This window comes from Palaemon carinicauda, chromosome 1 (assembly GCF_036898095.1).
Source record: "Palaemon carinicauda isolate YSFRI2023 chromosome 1, ASM3689809v2, whole genome shotgun sequence".
Taxonomy (NCBI): domain Eukaryota; kingdom Metazoa; phylum Arthropoda; class Malacostraca; order Decapoda; family Palaemonidae; genus Palaemon; species Palaemon carinicauda.
This window is the reverse complement of record NC_090725.1, coordinates 232,713,801-232,731,921: the sequence shown is the minus strand read 5'-3', so window position 1 is coordinate 232,731,921 and position 18,121 is coordinate 232,713,801. Positions and strand designations below refer to the sequence as shown.

The 18,121-nt window shown below is 45.4% G+C and overlaps 1 protein-coding gene across 3 annotated transcripts in view; it reads right to left on the bottom strand.

Moving 5' to 3' along the window:
• Positions 1 to 18,121, bottom strand: part of Fancd2 — a 728,399-nt gene that overhangs the window by 48,509 nt on the left and 661,769 nt on the right. For all 3 annotated transcript variants that reach the window (XM_068387949.1, XM_068387938.1, XM_068387943.1), the window contains one exon: positions 13,691 to 13,815. In XM_068387949.1, the coding sequence (XP_068244050.1) occupies positions 13,691 to 13,815 (125 nt within the window). The remainder of the gene's footprint in view (positions 1 to 13,690; positions 13,816 to 18,121) is intronic.

Sequence of the window (18,121 nt, the reverse complement as noted above, 5' to 3'; positions counted from 1 at the left end):
GATAAATAACCCTACCAAAAAAAAAAAAAAATTCAATTATAAATTTTGTTTATTTCTATACAGTGGTACCTCTACATACGATCTTAATTCGTTCCAGAAACTGCTTCGTATGTTAAAACAATCGTATGTTGGAGCAAATATTCCCATAAGAATACACTGTAATTTGTATAATTCGTTCCACACCCCAAAAACCTATATTAACTCCTTAATAAATTACTACATATAATTACACATAATAACATAACTGCATAAAATGAAAGAAGCATGTAAAAAAGATAATTATAAAGAAATAATAAATAAAAAATGTGTTTTATTGTCACTTTACCCTAGAGACAGGCCAACGCAGGTGTAGGATTTGCTACGCTAGGAGGAGAAGGACGATCGGCGAGAAGGTAGACATGGTGTTAACATGTTCTTTAAATAAATACACTCTCTCTCTCTCTCTCTCTCTCTCTCTTGTTCTTCTTCACTGTTAGTGTTAGAGACTATTAATTTTTTCTGAAAGAGAGAGAGAGAGAGAGAGAGAGAGAGAGAGAGAGAGAGAGAGAGAGAGAGAGAGAGATTAAACAAAAATGTGTTGTGTACATATGATTTTTAACAGCGTCAGCGAGTTGAAAGACAATTAAATGTAACTAAAAAAAACAATATCAGCGAATCTGAATTCCTTTATTAACTAAAACAAATATTGATACAAACACACTCGTGTGCGCATGCGCAAACACACACACACGCAGGAGGAGACACAATCGGCGAGGAGGTAGAGATGGTGACTGCGATAACGTACCGTAACTTACACTACGGAAACTTTAATCTAACTTTGCTTATTTTTTTCTTATTTCTATATTTCATATTTTTTACATTTTTTTCTTTTGATTTTTAATTTTCATCACTTTCAGTGACGAGGTACGGTACGTTATCGCAGTCACCATCTCTACCTCCTCCCCTACCATCTGTCTACTGCGTAGCAATTCTTGCACCTGTGTGTGTATGTTTGTGCATATGCACACGAGTGTGTTTGTATCAATATTTGTTTTAGTTAATAAAGGAATTCAGATTAGCTGTTATTACTTTCTTAGTTACATTTAATTGTTTTTCAACACGATGACGCTGTTAAAAATCATATGTACTGTAGACAAATTTTTGTTTAATCTCTCTCTCTCTCTCTCTCGGAAAAAAAATAATAGACGTCTCTAACACTATAACAGCGAAGAAGAACGAGAGAGAGAGAGAGAGAGAGAGAGAGAGAGAGAGAGAGAGAGAGAGAGAGAGAGAGAGAGAGAGAGAGAGAGAGAGAGAGAGAGAGAGAGATATTTATTTAAAGAACATGTTAATGCTATGTTTAGAGAGAAACAGAAAAAGAGAGAAGACTTTTTCAAAAGAGCTTGTTAATGCCATCTTGGTTTTCTTTGCTTCACTTTTTTCTTTCTTTCTGTTCATCACGCTGGCCCTTCTCACAAATGATCGTTGCCAACAATCTCTTTGTCCTTTATCCCTATCAACAAAAGGCGTTCTATCTCTTCCAGGGTATTGCTACGATGTCTTGTAATAATGGTGATCCCCTTCGATGGTTTATCTGCTTTGATCGTCGAGATCATAGGCCTATTCCGGCCATATTGTTTAGCCATATCACTCACATGCACACTGCTTTCATGTTTTTCTATAATTTCTTGCTTCAATTCTAACGAAAGAATTGCCTTCTTCCTTTTCTCACCACTACCTGTACTGAAACTTAGCTTCTTAGGCACCATGATTATACGTAAAATCAAAAAGGAAAAGTGAGAAAAGGAAGAAAATAAGCACTATTAATAGCAGACCAAGCAGAGGACAACGACACGATACACACAAGAACAGAGAACAGAGCACTCGACGCTCAATGGCGTCCCTCTTACGTGCTACCATCTACCGGCGTAAACAAGATCTACATCGTATGTTGGAGCATTACTTCGGGTGTCGAGACAGAAATTTGGTTGAATTTTACTTCGTATGTTGGAAAATTCGTATGTTAGGACAATCGTATGTAGAGTTTCCACTGTACTCACCCATGTTCATATTGCTTCTTGTCCAGAAGCTTGCTTGATTGACACACACCCAAAATTTCATAAATAATTTCCTAATTTACTTTTCTTTCTAAAACTACAAGCATGCTAGAATTTTCCCATTCTTCAAATTCAAAGTCCAAAGTACTCCCTATTCCCTATCATCACATGTCAGTGATATAAAAGTCTGGAAGGGGTGATATATGTTGTGCCGAGACATTTTGATGGAGAAAACAGAAGAATGGGAAACTCCTAGTGTACTTACCATTAAAACTCTAGATTGTCTCATCACTTTACTAAGGGGATGTATTTTTTAAAGTTAAGAAAATGGGAGAATGATAAAATTTTGGGAGTATACATTGATAAAAAGCTTCTATTAAGGAGCAATATGAACAACACTGGAGATTCATAGAAACATGTCCAATTCTCTGTACACTGTAATCTTAATTTTAATTTTCAAACAACCAATTAATCTCATTGTTCCCTCATTCATGAAACCAATGCATTCACACAAGTATTGTTAAGCACTACAGAAAAGAGAAGCAATTTAACAAAAGAGCAAATGCTCCGATTTATGCTCATGTCACATAATCAAGTTGCAACTTTTCTAACTTTTTGCATATAAACAGAATTTTAATAAACAACTACTTCTATAATCATCTGATGTTGTTATTGCTTCTTCATGAAAACTGGTTAAATGTTGACATGTACCCTAAAACTAAAATGTTTCCCATTTTCTTACCTTGTAATAGCTCTGCCTCTCTATTATTATTATTATCATTACTTGCTAAGCTACAACCCTAGTTGGAAAAGAAGGATGCTATAAGCCCAAGGGCTCCAACAGGGAAAATAGCTCAGTGAGGAAAGGAAACAAGGAAAAATTAAACATTTTAAGAACAATAACAACATTGAAATAAATACTTTCTATATAATCTATAAAAACTTCAACAAAATAAGAGGAAGAGAAATTAAATAGAACAGTGTGCCCAGTGCACCCTCAAGCAAGAGAACTCTAACCCAAGACAGTGGAAGACCATGGTACAGAGGCTATGGCACTACCCGTGACTAGAGAACTGGTTTGATATTAGTGTGTCCTCCTAAAAGAGCTGCTTACCATAACTAGTGTGTTTCTTCTACCCTTACCAAGAGGAAAGTAGCCACTGAAAAAATACATTACCGTAGTTAAACCCTTAGGTGAAGAAAAATTGTTAGGTAATCTGTGTTGTCAGGTGTATGAGAACAGAGGAGAATCTGTAAAGAATACGCCAGACTATTCGGTGAATGTGTGTGGGCAAAAGGAAAGTAAACTGTAACCAGAGAGAAGGATCCAATGTAATACTGTCTGGCCAGTCAAAAGACCCCATAACTCTCTAGCGATAGCATCTTAATGTGTAGCTGGTGCCCTGGAGGTATTGAGATTATTGAACAGTATACTGTATAACAATACTTAAGTGGCAATGCCCTATCTCCTTTGACTTTGTCTCAAAATTGAAATTAGACCAACAGCCGATTGATATCACTAGTTGGTAGGGAGGCACAGGGAGGTAGGTGGCATGTTTATGGACATCAGGGGAGTAAAGTACTGTATAAACAAATGATAAATTTTATCAAAAATTCCCTTTATTTCTAATAACCTCCCCTCATGATCATATTGCTGATTTCCACACTTAGATGGAGGAAGAATAACGAAGGAGATACTGCATATAGCATAAATATGTACCTTGATGATCAGACTTGCCTAATACTGTAGTTAAACAGCAACTCTCTGTAAACTAAATGATGACATGTTATAATCTCCTTCATCCAGATTCTAAAAATGTATTAAAAAATAATCATGACAGCCTAAAAATTATCAATGATGTAAAGGAATTTCGAATCAAAGAATTCCTCTCATATATACTATTAATAATTAACTTGGAAAAATTTTACTACATTACCAATCACCATAACATTTCTCATTCAGAAACTAAAGCTATAACAAACCAAAGGAAGAATTTTTCTTAAAAAACCTCTCGATACGAAAGAAGAGGCTTATGAAATTTTCCCTTTGTGAAAAGAGATGCGAAGAATTTTACAACTTGGATTACGAAATATGTTTCGGACAACAAAAGGCGGTACAGAGCGAGAGCCCGATTGTATCCGAGACAGTTTTTAAATTCCCATTTTTTTGGGTTTATTTTTTTACCATAGTGAAGAAGTTCATATCTAGAAAAAAAATGACTTTAAAAAAAAACTCCTCATTTTAGTGGAGGTCTATATCAGGTCTATATAGGGTAGTAATCCCAGGTCTTAATATTAATAATCAAGGGAGAAGATAGAATTTAAGACACTCATTTTCTGGATAATTCGCCCTGGCGTCGCAAAACCGAAGGTAAAAATCCTATGCAGTTTGCAGATGTCCTAAGTCACCTTATTTAGTGGTATGAAGGTCATAGTCCTGTCGTTAAAAAACGGCATTAGCCGGCCAACCCTCTTAATACAAAGTTCACAATTTAGGTACATAAAAAGTTAACAGCGATGCGTTTCAAGAGGATTACCTCCCTTACTTAGGCTGTAGTGGAATGGGCGAAACGATGCTGTCAACGTCCTTTTAAATGGCAATGCTGGCTCATGGGGAGAGGTGGCGGATTTACATTGGCCGCCTCTGGCGCCACGGACAGAACAAACAGTAATGTGAGTGGGGCAGAGAATTTTCTTTGGCTGAGATGCTCCCCAGGAGAAGTTGATTCCCAGCCAGGGAGTCTTCCCATTCACTTATAGGTGGCGAGTTGCCATCTTGCTCTGCAACAGCTGGGCTATGATTGTTGGTGTGGCTATGGGCTCCCCCCTTGGTGCTCTCTTCACCAACTTCTACATGGGAGTTGTCAAATAGAGGGTCTTCTCACTCATTCATCAATCTGATGAGTATGTGAGGCTTATCGACACCTTCCATTCAGGACATCGAGACTCTTCGCAGGACATGTGTGGAGTACAATTCCCTTAGGTTCACTATGGAGCACAGCAACAATGGTCAAATGCCCATTCTAGATGTACTCATCTCGCCGAGTTCTTCAGGATACAACACGCATGTCTACACCAAGCCTACCAGCCTTGGATTATGTCTCAATGGGGACAGTGAATGTCCTACCAGACATAAGGCCTCTACCATCAAGGCCTACGTCCATCAACTTACACTACAAGGGGTATATGCACAAAAAATACAAGAACAACGAGAATGCAGTGAGGGACATCGTCAGCAACCACATCTCTCCCGTAGATGAGAACACTAAGATCAACTTCACAATCGGCTACCAAAAGGCTAAGACGAAGTCCCTCATCATGAGGAACAATCCAGCTCCACCGACTCAGGACTTCCTTAGGCAATCCCATGTGGTCTATTTGTCCTAAATTGTATTTTTCCTAGCCATACAAACCTGTAATCATCTAATATAGGAATTCGCTTCAGCTCAGCTGAAAGAGCCGAAGAGAAAGAAAACCAGGCAGTTGTGCTGATTGGTTGGCTGGCGATATGGGGTGGAGCTTAGCACCCCCCCACCCCCCTTTCCTCATTCAAACACTTTAGGCTTAATGTAGAACATGAGAGGGGTGGTAGAGGTGGGCATTTATATTAAATGTTTACGGGTTTGTATAGCTAGGAAAAATACAATGTAGGGCAAATTGTCATTTGTTCCGATGCGATATACAAACCTCGTAATCATTTAATATAGGAAGACTCACTGGTTGGTGGGAGGTCTGCCTCTTGACCCGACATGATGATGGTGGGGTCTGAGAGACTGGGAGCCGCCACGCGATGTGTAAGAGCATCGCGCGACCAGAGCGCGTGAACGTAAGAGACACTCGACCCTAGGGTCACAGTGACTGGATGAAACTCCAAAACCAAAAGGCAAAAGGTTTATACATCCACCGTCTTCCTTGCCTGGCAGAAGACGGGAGGAGAATACTTGTAAACAAACTCTAGCAATCTTACCTGGGAAGACTTGTCTTGATGTATGGAACTCCAAGGGAGTAGATAGAAAGGCGAACCACCTGCAGACTGCTTTCACACTGCCAAACATACCATAAAACCAAGACAGAGACTTCCCTGTCCCAGAGGAGCTGGAAAGGTCAGACAATAGCTTGAGCTGCTACCAAAGGGCCAAGAACAAAGGTGTCCAAGGACTTGTGCGTCAACTCCCTCAAGTAAAAGGCCGTAAAGGTGGTCTGGCGTTTCCCAACGCCAGCCTTCAGCACCTGGCCCACTGCAAGATTTCTCTTGAAAGCAAGTGTGGGGGCAATGCCCGTGATCTCGTGAGCTTTAACCATCGCTGGTGCTTGGACTCTTGAGGTAGTCTCATACGCCTTGCGGATGGTCTCACGGATCTAGAAGGATATAGTGTTCCTCGACACCTCCCTCTTGGTTCTGCCGGTGCTAACGAAGTCTTCGACATTCAGGTCTGAGATGCCGAGTTCGCTTAAGATAGCGCCGGAGACACCTGACGGGACAGAGAAGCTTCTCACCTGAACCGCCACATCCGGTAAGGAAGGAATAGTAAAGGCCTCGAACCTGGGATCGTGGATCGCTGGGTTCCGAGTCTTGGCCACAAACTTTGGCACAAAAATCAAGGAGATCTCCTTCCAACCCTCTGCGTGTGACATTACAGGAGAGGCCCTGTAACTCCCCCACTCTCTTCGCCGATGCTAAGGCTAGCAGAAAAAACAGTCTTAAAGGTCAAGTGCCTGTTTGAGGCACGGCGCAAGGGTTCATACGGAACACGAGTAAGAGACCTGAGAATGAAGGCGACATCCCACTGGGGAACTCTAAGTTCCCTTGGGGGACGCAACTGTTCGAAGCTCTTAATGAGCATAGAAATCCCCAGGGCGCTGGAGATATCTATGCCCTTCAGACGGAACACCATTGCATGGGCAGACCTATACCCTTTAATGGCAGAAACCGGAAGGTGCTTATCTCTGCGAAGAAAAATTAGGAAGTCTGCGATCTGAGTCAGAGAGGCTCCAACTGGAGAGATACCCATTCCACTACACCAATCACAGAAGACCAAACACTTCCCCTGGTAGACTGAGGAGGATCTTCTAAGGTACCCTCACATCTCTCTCGCAGCGAGTCGCGAAAAGCCGGATAGTCTCCACACGAGAAGTCTGAGCGACTGCACTGCCTGGTGGTACCTGTTCGACAAGGGTTGCCGAAGGAGATTGGGCCAGTGTGGTAGCTCTTGCGGTGCCTCGACCAAGAGGGACAACAGATCGGGAAACTACTCCATGTGTAGCCATAGTGGAGCAATGAGTCATCCTGAGTGCTGGAGCTACTAGGACCTGGTATAGGACTGTGCGAAGCAAGCAAAAAGGGGGGGGGGGGGAACGTGTAGCAATCCAGTAGATCCCAAGGATGTTGCAGTGCGTCCTTAAACACAGCCGCAGGATCTGGTACTGGAGAGCAAAACACAGCAAGCTTGGCGTTGTGCCGTGTTGCGAAAGGTCGATCCTTGGTTCTCCCCAGAGGTCGAGTACTCTACTCGCGACCCAAGGATGAAGAGACCATTCTGCCACTATTACCTGGTTTCTGCGACTTAGGGCGTCTGCCCGAACACTTCTCTTGCCTGGAATATACCTGGCTGACAAGGTCACGTGTTGACTCTCTGCCCACAGAAACACCTGCCTCGTCAACTGCTGCAAGGGACATGAGAGCGTGCCCCCTTGCTTGTTGACGTGCGCGACCACGAACGTGTTGTCGCTCATCAGCACTACCGAGTGCTCTCTCCAGCAGGCCTGGAAATGAAAGTGTGATCTCGAGACTGCCATCATTTCCAGCACGTTGATGTGCAGGTGTTTCTTTTCTTCCGACCACACACCTGACACGACCAAGTCGTCCAGGTGTGCACCCCAACCTTCCGTGGATGAGTCTGTGAACAGACGGAACTGAGGTGGAGGAGGGTTTATGAGAAAACCCTCTCATGAGGTTCTCCTCGTTTAGCCACCAAAGAAGATCCTCCCTTACCTCGCATTCCATGAGGAATGAGGACCGGATGAGAGGGAGGATCGATGGCTGCAGACCACTACTCCTTCAGACACCACAGAAGGGAGCGGAGATGGATCCGCCCGAAAGGAATGAGCTTCTCCAGTGAGGAGAGGTAACCTAGAAGAGCTTGCCACTGGAGGGCTGGAATGCAGAGACGATCAGCCTTCCCAGATACTTCACCTTCTGCTTGGGAATGAGGTTCGACTTCTCGCAGTTCACCACGATCCCCAGATCGCGACAGACTGCAAGAAGCGAGTCTTGATCCTGACTAAACTGCTCCTGCGAGTGAGCGAGAATCAGCCACTCATCGAGGTACATCAGTATGCGGATGCCCCTCGAGTGGGCCCAAGCTGCTACCGTCGTGAACACTCGCGTGAACACTTGGGGAGCTGTGCACAGTCCGAAGCACAGTACTTTGAACTGGTACATCATGCCCTGGAAGGTGAATCGGAGGTACTCTCTAAACGACCGATGAACTGATACTTGAAAGTACGCGGTCTTCAAGTCTATTGAAAACATAAAGTCGTACTGCCTAATGGCTAACAGCACAATCCGAACTGTTAGCATCTTGAACGCAGTTTGCTGAACAAACTTGTTCAATGGCGAAAGGTTGATGATCGGTCTCCAACCTCCTGGTGACTGATCGTGTACGACTTCTAGCGCATCCTTCTCCAACATTTCCTGGACCTCCGCCTCCAAGGCCAGAGCCTTCAGGGATGTTGGAGCGTATGTGTGGAACGCTATTGGAGTGGAGGATAGGGGGGACCGATGAAGAACGAATGAGAGCTTGTACCCTTCGTGAAGGGTCGACACTACCCATTCCTCTGCCCTGAGGTGCTGCCACATCGCCAAATGGCGCGATAGGAATCCTCCTACTCCCCTCAGCATGGGAAGTGGAAAACTAATCTCAGCGTTTCCCTTTCCCTTGCTTGCCCCTGTTCTTTCCCAAACGTGGCGGAGCTCCCTAGGAAGGCTGAAAGGTCTGGTTGGGGGCAGAACCCTTCTGAACAGGAGCAGGTCTCGGCTGTACAGCAGCAGCAGGAGCAGCAGGAGCACGACCTTTGGTACTCTTGCCACTTCCTGTGGGCTTGGCCTAGCTGCGTACGTTTTTGCGGGACCAGGTCCCTTGAAACCCAGCTTGTGCCTGGTGGATAATGGAGTCCTACGAGTCGAGGCGCCATTTATCCAACGCGGCCCGAACTTCCTCTGGTGGAAAGAGAGAAGTTGCAGCTCTAATTGGAAAGTTCCTGAGTGCCAGGGCCTCTCCTGAACCAATCTATCTCGCCAAATGAGTGACTACTGCCTCACGTTTTTTGAGGATCAGATTGGCATACTGGGTAGCAAGCTGGTCCAAGAGAAAATCAACAGCTTTCCCACCAGACAAAGCCAGGTTCCTGTACTGCTCCATGTGTTCGGGGTTAGTGAGCTTGGTGTCCCACGCAAACACTGTGTCCGTACCACACCAGTGGTTGTGCCACGAAGCAGCCTTGAGAGCAGCTACAGAGATGGACTCCATAGTTGAAATCTCAAGAGGCCGAGAGGGCCACTCTCTGAGATTTCAAGTTCTCGACCGAGGAACCCCCAGAAAGCACTCCGACCACGGGGTCGAGAGGGAGAGGACAAGACACAGAAGACTTTGTGACATAGTACCTCTTCTGTCACTGGAGTGGTTGAGGGAGAAGCTTGTTCGAATCCTTGGCCTAAGCGAGTCACCAGGTCCTGCGATCTGGTCACTCACTCGGTCCAAAGCTTGAGCAGCCTGTCTCAACCAGGGTAGTTTGAGGGGCCGTGAACTGGATTTGGGAGCTCCCCATAGGATCTCCAAGGATGTACACTTATCTCAGACACTACCGCAGGAGAAGCCCTGAGGCCATTAATCTCAGGCATGGGGTTAATGGCCTCTAGGAACTGCGACTCCACCTCGGGATCTTCAGTCTCCACGGCCGGTGAAGGCCATGGAAGTGGCTGATCCCTCGGTCCCGCTACATCCGTAGGTGTAGGGGAAGCGACATGCTGCACAGGTGATGACATCTCCCATGAATACCCTTGCTCTGGTCCTAGGACCAAACCACGCGTGCATTCAGGTGTCAAGGAAGGACCCTGGCAGGGTTCATCCCCGACGGAATGCATCGAGGTTCCCACTGCGACCAAGTGCGTGATTGGTCGCTGCGAGCCCCACGAAGCTCCCGAAGGAGATTGAGCGCGAGCGGGGTCACTAGGAACCGCAGCGCTCACACCAGGAGGTGTAGACAGGTTAGTCACGCGAGTGGTGCGCGCGGCCTCACCTATTACATGGCCAGAAAACATGGGGGTTGGCTGCATCCGCATGCGCGAGAGCTAGCCTGATCGTGCACGACCGGCCCCCATGTCCCGGGCTGAGCAGCGAGGTGGCTCTATGCCAGGCCCGAGTCGCGCGGGTCGAGTGCGCGACTGTCTGGGCCTGCTCACTGCTCAAGCGGCACGAGTCGCTGAGTTGGTGCGCATGGCTAGCCCCGTGGAGATAGTCGTGCATACCGCGGATTCTTCATGAGACCACAGCTGAAATTTCTCGTGCCGAAGCCAGGACTCTCCTTTCCCCGCTCAAGAGCAGTTCAATTTGAGTCCGAGCTGTAGATCGGGGGCCCGAGGACCCCGTCACCATGCTCTGGGAGACGATACCTACGGCCTCGAGCGCAGTTGTCGTGCATGGAGGCCTTGCGCGAGATTCGCCGTGAACAATCCCACTAGTGCGGGGAACACAGGAATCTCGCACATCGCCCTCATTCACCGGAGGAGAAGAGGTGTCTCGGGGCGCCATGTCCGTTTGACTGCGACTGGCCTTCCTGGCCCTCTTCACTTTCCTCTTCTTCCCCTGGGGGAGAAGAGTCAGAGTCAGAAGATGAAGACGAAGAAGAGGAGGAGAGAGGAGGAGAAACTAGAAGAGGAATACCACCCAGGCTTCCTCTTCTTGTGCCCCCTCCGAGGTGCTGGAACGTTGGTCGAGGCAACAGCAGACGACACTGGACGAGGATGAACAACCTGAGCCATGTCTGCAGGAAGAGCCGTGGTCGGTGTTTTAATTTCAACTGTTTATCAGCAGGAGATTTGGCAGATTTTAATTTTAACTGCTTATCAGCAGAAAATCTGGCAGATTTTAATTTTAACTGACTTGCGGGCGAAGCTGTAAAGGATTTGCCATCAATCGTTAAAGAAATCTGTGATTAAAACCTTACTCTCCCTGGCTTTAACAGGGAGTCCTGCAATTATTTTACCATTGGAAAAAGTTTGCATTTTGCCAGGAACAAATGCTTCATCAGGTTCATAGTCAACAACAGCAGGGGCATCAGTGAACATGAGAGTCGATAAAGTTACAACCCAGGGTTGCCAGGTTTCGTAAGCGAGAAAAGGCCAACTTTGATCAATTGCAGCTTTAAGAAGTTAAAAAAAAGGCCAAAGGTATAGCCTTTAAGGCCAACCTTTTATGATATTGCTAAAGGCTAACCAATTTCAAATAAAAAAAAAGGCCAAATTTGATGTCTTTAGCTGAAAAAGGCCAACCTGGCAACCCTGTTACAAACTCAATTACATTCATGTGTTCATCAACATTCGTATCATTCAAATGACGTTGTTGAAGCTCGTCCGCCATATTCAAACGGCGTCTTAACAAATTTAAGTCAAGCTTACCTGATAATCCGAGACATCCAAAATTCCCCCTTCTTACTGGGTAACATGTCGTCATCGGTAACAGCAATCTGTTGGCTGTTTCTCGGGATCGCCGAAATAGCGGGAGCGCTAAGGTCAACCACTCGCCCGGCGAAACACGAGAAAACCCCGACAGGCTGTGAATCCGGGCTTCCCAAAATGTCAGCCATGATTCACACTATGGCAAGGAGAACCTTGAGAGCAAAGTTTTCCCCTGCATGTCGAGCAGAGCGTGTGCGGGTCTACAAAAGGTGACGAACGCCACCCAATGCAACGCCCGCCATGGCCTGCACAACATCGCATTTTAAAGAGTAACTTTCTCCTTTATAACAAAGACCAATCACTAGTACACAAGCACAAGAGAAGGCAAAAGGCTGTAGCGTAGAGAGCAGAGAGTAGGCAACCATCCACATTGAGCCGAAGCGAGTGAATGGGGAAAGCGGGCTGGCAGTTGGGGGGGGGGGGGGAGGGCGGAGCCCCATACCGCCAGCAAACCAATCAGCACAACTGCCTGGTTTGCTTTCTCTTCGGCTGTTTCAGCTGAGCTGAAGCGAATTCTTATATTAAATGATTACGAAGTTTGTATATCACGTCGGAACTAACTAAGATCATTGGCCATGCTCCTTACAGCAGAAGACTTAAAATCCTTGAAGCTCTCCTCATACAGCGAGAAAAACCATCCCTAAACACAACTCAAGAAATGTTCCTGTCATACGAACAACATCCCAAACATAGACCACTCTCATCAGCGGCCAAGCAGCTCGCCTAACATTGATTCCATCCCAGCGAACGCTTCCGCCAATCAGAGCCAAGCCACCGCAGAGCAAGATGGCAACTCACCACCTATGAATTAGTGGGAAGACAGGCCGGCTGGGAATAAACTTCTCACCAGGAGCGTCTCAGCCAATGAAGAATTTTCTGCCCCACGCACGTCACTATTTGTTTCACCAACGGCTCTGGAGGCGACCAATGTAAATCTGCCGCCTCTCCCCATGAGCCAGCATTGCCATTTAAAAGGACGTTGGCAGTATTGTTTCACCCATTCCACTACTGCCTGATCACTGTTAACTTTTTAGAACCTAAATTGTGAACTTTGTATTAAATACTCAACTAAGACTTACCCTGAATTTGACTTCCCAACCATGAAGAATGACTTTTGCTCAATTACTGATAGAACACAGTAATCCAGATACATAGATCATCTGAGCTATCGAGAAGATATTCCTAAAGTCGAGAGGCTTACACTTCAGGGATGCTACTATTATAACTCAAAAGGTAAGCTTCATCAAAATAATAGAATAATAAATCCAAATTAATGACTTTTCCTGGCTTCAAAAACAAAGAAGGGGAGATTCTCACAGCTGTGTACAGTCCATTACCATGCTAAAAAATTAGGAGGATGGGTCAGCAGCATATGTTGTTAGTTGGCTATATCTATTTGCTTTTTCAGTCAACAATATTTAGGGATACACATAAATGACTACAAAAGAGGAATATACTGTATGATTGAAGAGTTATGAATCATGACAAATAAACACCAAATTGTTAGTTACATTAACCAATACCAATCAGTTAGAAATACTGTATAGGTAAAACTCTTTTTTAAAGATAAGAGCACATATGGGTAGGCTATACAATACTAGATTTTAATACATCTATACAAACTTACGGTAGTTTATAGTATAAATATTAAATTAAATGCATCGTAATTGTACAGTATTAGATATTATGAAAGTGGTTAGTATTTCACTTACTTACAAAAAGAATTAACTAATACTACTGCTGATGCATTATATTCAACTCCCAAGCGTTTAAATCACTTAACATTTTAAGTAGCAGGGTATGTTCAATGTACATATGAACCACATTAAAAATGCAAATATGATTCAACTTAAAACTAAAATTTCATCCTCTGAAAATATTGCTAATAACATTATTTGTACAAAATTGAAGAGCTTACTTATTAAGAGTAGGGAATGTTTCAGAATGTGGGTTACGTCCAGATGCCTCTAAAAATTCAGCCAGACCAACAGTGCACAAAGTATCAACGAATGCTAATGTGGCACTGCTATTTTTTAGGTATATCTGCAAAATAATATACAAAAGTGTTGTAGAAGGTCTTAAGGTAACTGCAATGCAAAACATAAAGGTATACTTTACAGAAATGTTATTTTCCTTAGTAAAATAAATTTTTGAATATACTTACCCGATGATCATGTAGCTGTCAACTCTGTTGCCCGACAGAAATCTAAGGTCGGGATACGCCAGCGATTGCTATACAGGTGGGGGTGTACACAACAGCGCCATCTGTGAGCAGGTACTCAAGTACTTCTTGTCAACAAGAACTCAATTTTCTCCTCGGTCCACTGGTTCTCTATGGGGAGGAAGGGAGGGTCCTTAAATTCATGATCATCGGGTAAGTATATTCAAAAATTTATTTTACTAAGGAAAATAACATTTTTCAATATTAATCTTACCCGATGATCATGTAGCTGATTCACACCCAGGGTGGTGGGTGGAGACCAGCATACATGTTAACATTAGAAGCTAAGTATCCCGTATCTCATTTTAGCAGTTACTCAAAATAACAAACATAAAATAAATAAGTACCTGGTAAGGAAGTCGACTTGAACCATTACTCTGCCTTTTTAAGTACGTCTTCCTTACTGAGCCTAGCGATCCTCTTAGGATGCTGAGCGACTCCTAGGTGCTGAAGTATGAAGGGCTGTAACCCATACTAAAGGACCTCATCACAACCTCTAATCTAGGCGCTTCTCAAGAAAGAATTTGACCACCCGCCAAATCAACCAGGATGCGGAAGGCTTCTTAGCCTTCCGGACAACCCAAAAATATTTCAAGAGAAAGATTAAAAAGGTTCTGGAATTAGGGAATTGTAGTGGTGGAGCCCCCACCACTACTGCACTCGTTGCTACGAATGGTCCCAGAGTGTAGCAGTTCTCGTAAAGAGACTGGACATTCTTAAGATAAAAGACGCGAACACTGATTAGCTTTTCCAAAAGGTTGCGTCGAATATATTTTGCAGAGATCTATTTTGTTAAAAGGTCACGGAAGTTGTGACAGCTCTAACTTCGTGTGTCCTTACCTTCAGCCAAGCTTGGTCTTCCTCATTCAGAAGGGAATGAGCTTCTCGTATTAACAGTCTGAAAATAAAAGGATAAAGAATTCTCTGACATAGGCAAAGATGAATTCTTAACTGAACACCATAAAGCTTCAGACGGGCCTCGTAAAGGTTTTTAAAAATAGAACTTAAGAGCTCTTACAGGACATAATACTCTTTCTAGTTCATTTCCAACCATACGATAAGTTTGGAATATCGAACGATATTGGTCAAGGCCGAGAAGGCAGCTCGTGTTTGGCTAGAAAACCAAGATGTAGAACATGTAGCCGTTTCGGATGAAAATCCGATGTTCTTGCTGAAGGCATGAATCTCACTGACTCTTTTAGCTGTGGTTAAGCATATCAGGAAAAGTGTCTTAAAGGTGAGATCTTTCAGGGAGGCTGATTGAAGTGGTTCGAACCTGTCTAACATAAGGAATCTTAGAACCACGTCTAAATTCCAACCAGGTGTAACCAAACGACACTCCTTCGTGGTCTCAAAAGACTTAAGGAGGTCCTGTAGATCTTTATTGTTGGAAAGATCTAAGCCTCTGTGACGGAAGACTGATGCCAACATGCTTCTGTAACCCTTGAAAGTGGGAGCTGAAAGAGATCGCTCTTTCCTCAGATATAAGAGGAAGTCAGCTATTTGAGTTACAGAGGTACTGGTCAAGGATACGGATACTGACTTGCACCAGTTTCGGAAGATTTCCCACTTCGATTGGTAGACTCTAAGGGTGGATGTTCTCCTTGCTCTAACAATCGTTCTGGTTGCCTCCTTCGAAAAACCTCTAGTTCTCGAGAGTCTTTCGATACTCTGAAGGCAGTGAGACGAAGAGCGTGGAGGCCTTGGAGTACCTTCTTACGCGTGGCAGACGTAGCAGGTCCACCCTTAGGGGAAGAGTTCTGGGAACGTCTACTAGCCATCGAAGTACCTCGGTAAGTTATTCTCTCGCGGGCCAGAGGGAAGCAACTAGTGTCAACTTTGTCCCATCGTGAGAGGCGAACTTCTGCAGTACCTTGTTGACAATCTAGAATGGAGGGAATGCATATAGATCTAGATGAGACTAATCTAGTAGAAAGGCATCTAAAAGAACCACTGCTGGGTCCGGGATAGGTGAGCAAAGTATTGAGAGCCTCTTGGACATCGAGGTTGCGAAGAGATCTATGGTTGGCTGGCCCCAGGTGACCCAAAGTCTCTTGCATACATCTTTGTGGAGGGTCCAATATGTCGGAATTATTGTCCCTTCCTACTGAGACAATCTGCTAAGACATTCAAGTTGCCTTGGAAGAAACTTGTTACTAGTGAAAAGTCTAGACCTGTTGAACAGGAGAGGAGGTCACTTGCAAACTCGCACCATGTCAGAGAGTAGGTCCCTCCTTGCTAGGAGATGAACATCAAAGCAGGGAGTTGTCCGTGTTCACCTCCACTACTTTGCCTTGAAGGAGAGACCTGAAGCTTTTCCAGGTCAGACGTACTGCCAGACGCTTCTTGCAGTCAAAATGCATTGTCCTTTGACTCGAGTTCCATAATCCCGAGCATTCCCTACCGCCTAAGGTCGCACCCCAGCCTACGTCCGATGCGTCTGAGAAGAGAACGTGATTGGGAGTCTGAATAGTCAGGGGAAGACCCTATAAAAGGTTGATAAAGTCCTTTCATCAAGTCAGACCAGACTAATCTTCCGGAAACCGGGATCGAGACCGCTTCTAGCGTCTTGTCCTTTTCCAGTGAAGAGCTAGATGAAACCGAAGAGGACGGAGGTGTAGTCTTCCAAGTGACACCAATTGAACCACGGATGACAGTGTCCTAACCAGACTCATCCACAGCCTGACAGGGCCGTGTTCCTTCTTCAGCATCTTCTGGATGGATAGCAGGGCTGGGGGTTGATCGTCTTGTTCAGCCACGTCCTCATCAGAGGGTTCCTCATCCGAAACTGATGAGGAAACGGCAACGGAGTGGGCAACGTCTGACTCGCTGAATCCGGTCGCACTGGTGGATGCGTGACGGAGCCGGACACAAGATCATGGTACTGCTGCACAGTCTGTGAACTGTCAACCATGGGGATGCGAGGAAGTACAGCGACAACCCAAAACTGTCTAGACTGTCTGGGTAGTGCAGACAACCCCTTATCGGGTTGCTGAGGTTGCCGCACTGCGTCACAACAAGTCACCTCTGCTGGTTGTTGAACGTCTTCCCAGTGACACACTGAACGTCCACAACCACCTCCGAGAGTAGCTTAACGTCAACGTGCGACTGGCAACCCACACTGGGTCGCACCGGTGGAGGAACCATCTCAACTGGCGGACGTGAGTAACAGGGCGTACAACCAACCGGTAGGAAGGTCGTTGGCAAGAAGGTTCTTCTCCGTAAAAAATCCTCTATCAAGGACTAAGCTTGGACTGCATGTCTTGCAACAAAGCCCAAGGTCTATGGGAGCAGGTGTGGCAACAGACGGGGTTAGCGACTGAAGCGGAACCATTTACCCTCCCTGGAAGCATGTTATGCTTTAATTAAAGTCCATAGGAGGCTAAGCAGCTTAAGGCTCCTCTCCAAATGACAGAGTCCTCAAGGGAATATCAGAAGGAGGGAGAACAGCACTTTCTCATCTACAGGAACCAAGTCCGAGAAAAGCTAGGTTATCTCAGTGAGGGTTTCACTGGTGCATAAGCAGCAGACCAGAAGGCAACGTTATGAAACTGCTTGACAGTCTGTGAACTGTCAAAAACTGAACTGTCAACCCCAACAGGTGCGTGAGGACATACAGCACTGGTGTATTAGTAGCACACCAGAAGGCAATGTCATGTAACTGTTAGACAGTCTGTGAGTTGGCAACAACCAAAGCTGTGTGGGGAAGCCTCAACTCCTGACTGACTAGTTTGCTGCGGGCGAGTGGCGGTAACCACAGTGTGTTGCTGAGGCTGACACACCGTGTCAAAACACGGCAGCTTGTGGTAGCTCACGCACGGCAACGGAGAGCTCCGTGTGTCTGTGGGAGTCAGCATGCGCCTGGCAGGGTCGACTGCGCATGGGTGGAGGAGCTCTCACAACAAGAGTGTGGGAGCAGGCAGCCATGCCGGGCGCACAACCGTGGCAGGCTGTAGGCCAACGGGTGCATCGTCAACCTTCTCCGCAGTCGGAGTGTGGGAGCTGGCAACAACAAAAGCGGAGTGCTGGTGCGTGGGAGGGACTGCCGTGGGTTGCGGAGCATGCCGCATTGTGGCAAAACACGGCAGCTTGACAGCACCTTCCCACTGCTGATGCGGTAGCTCACGC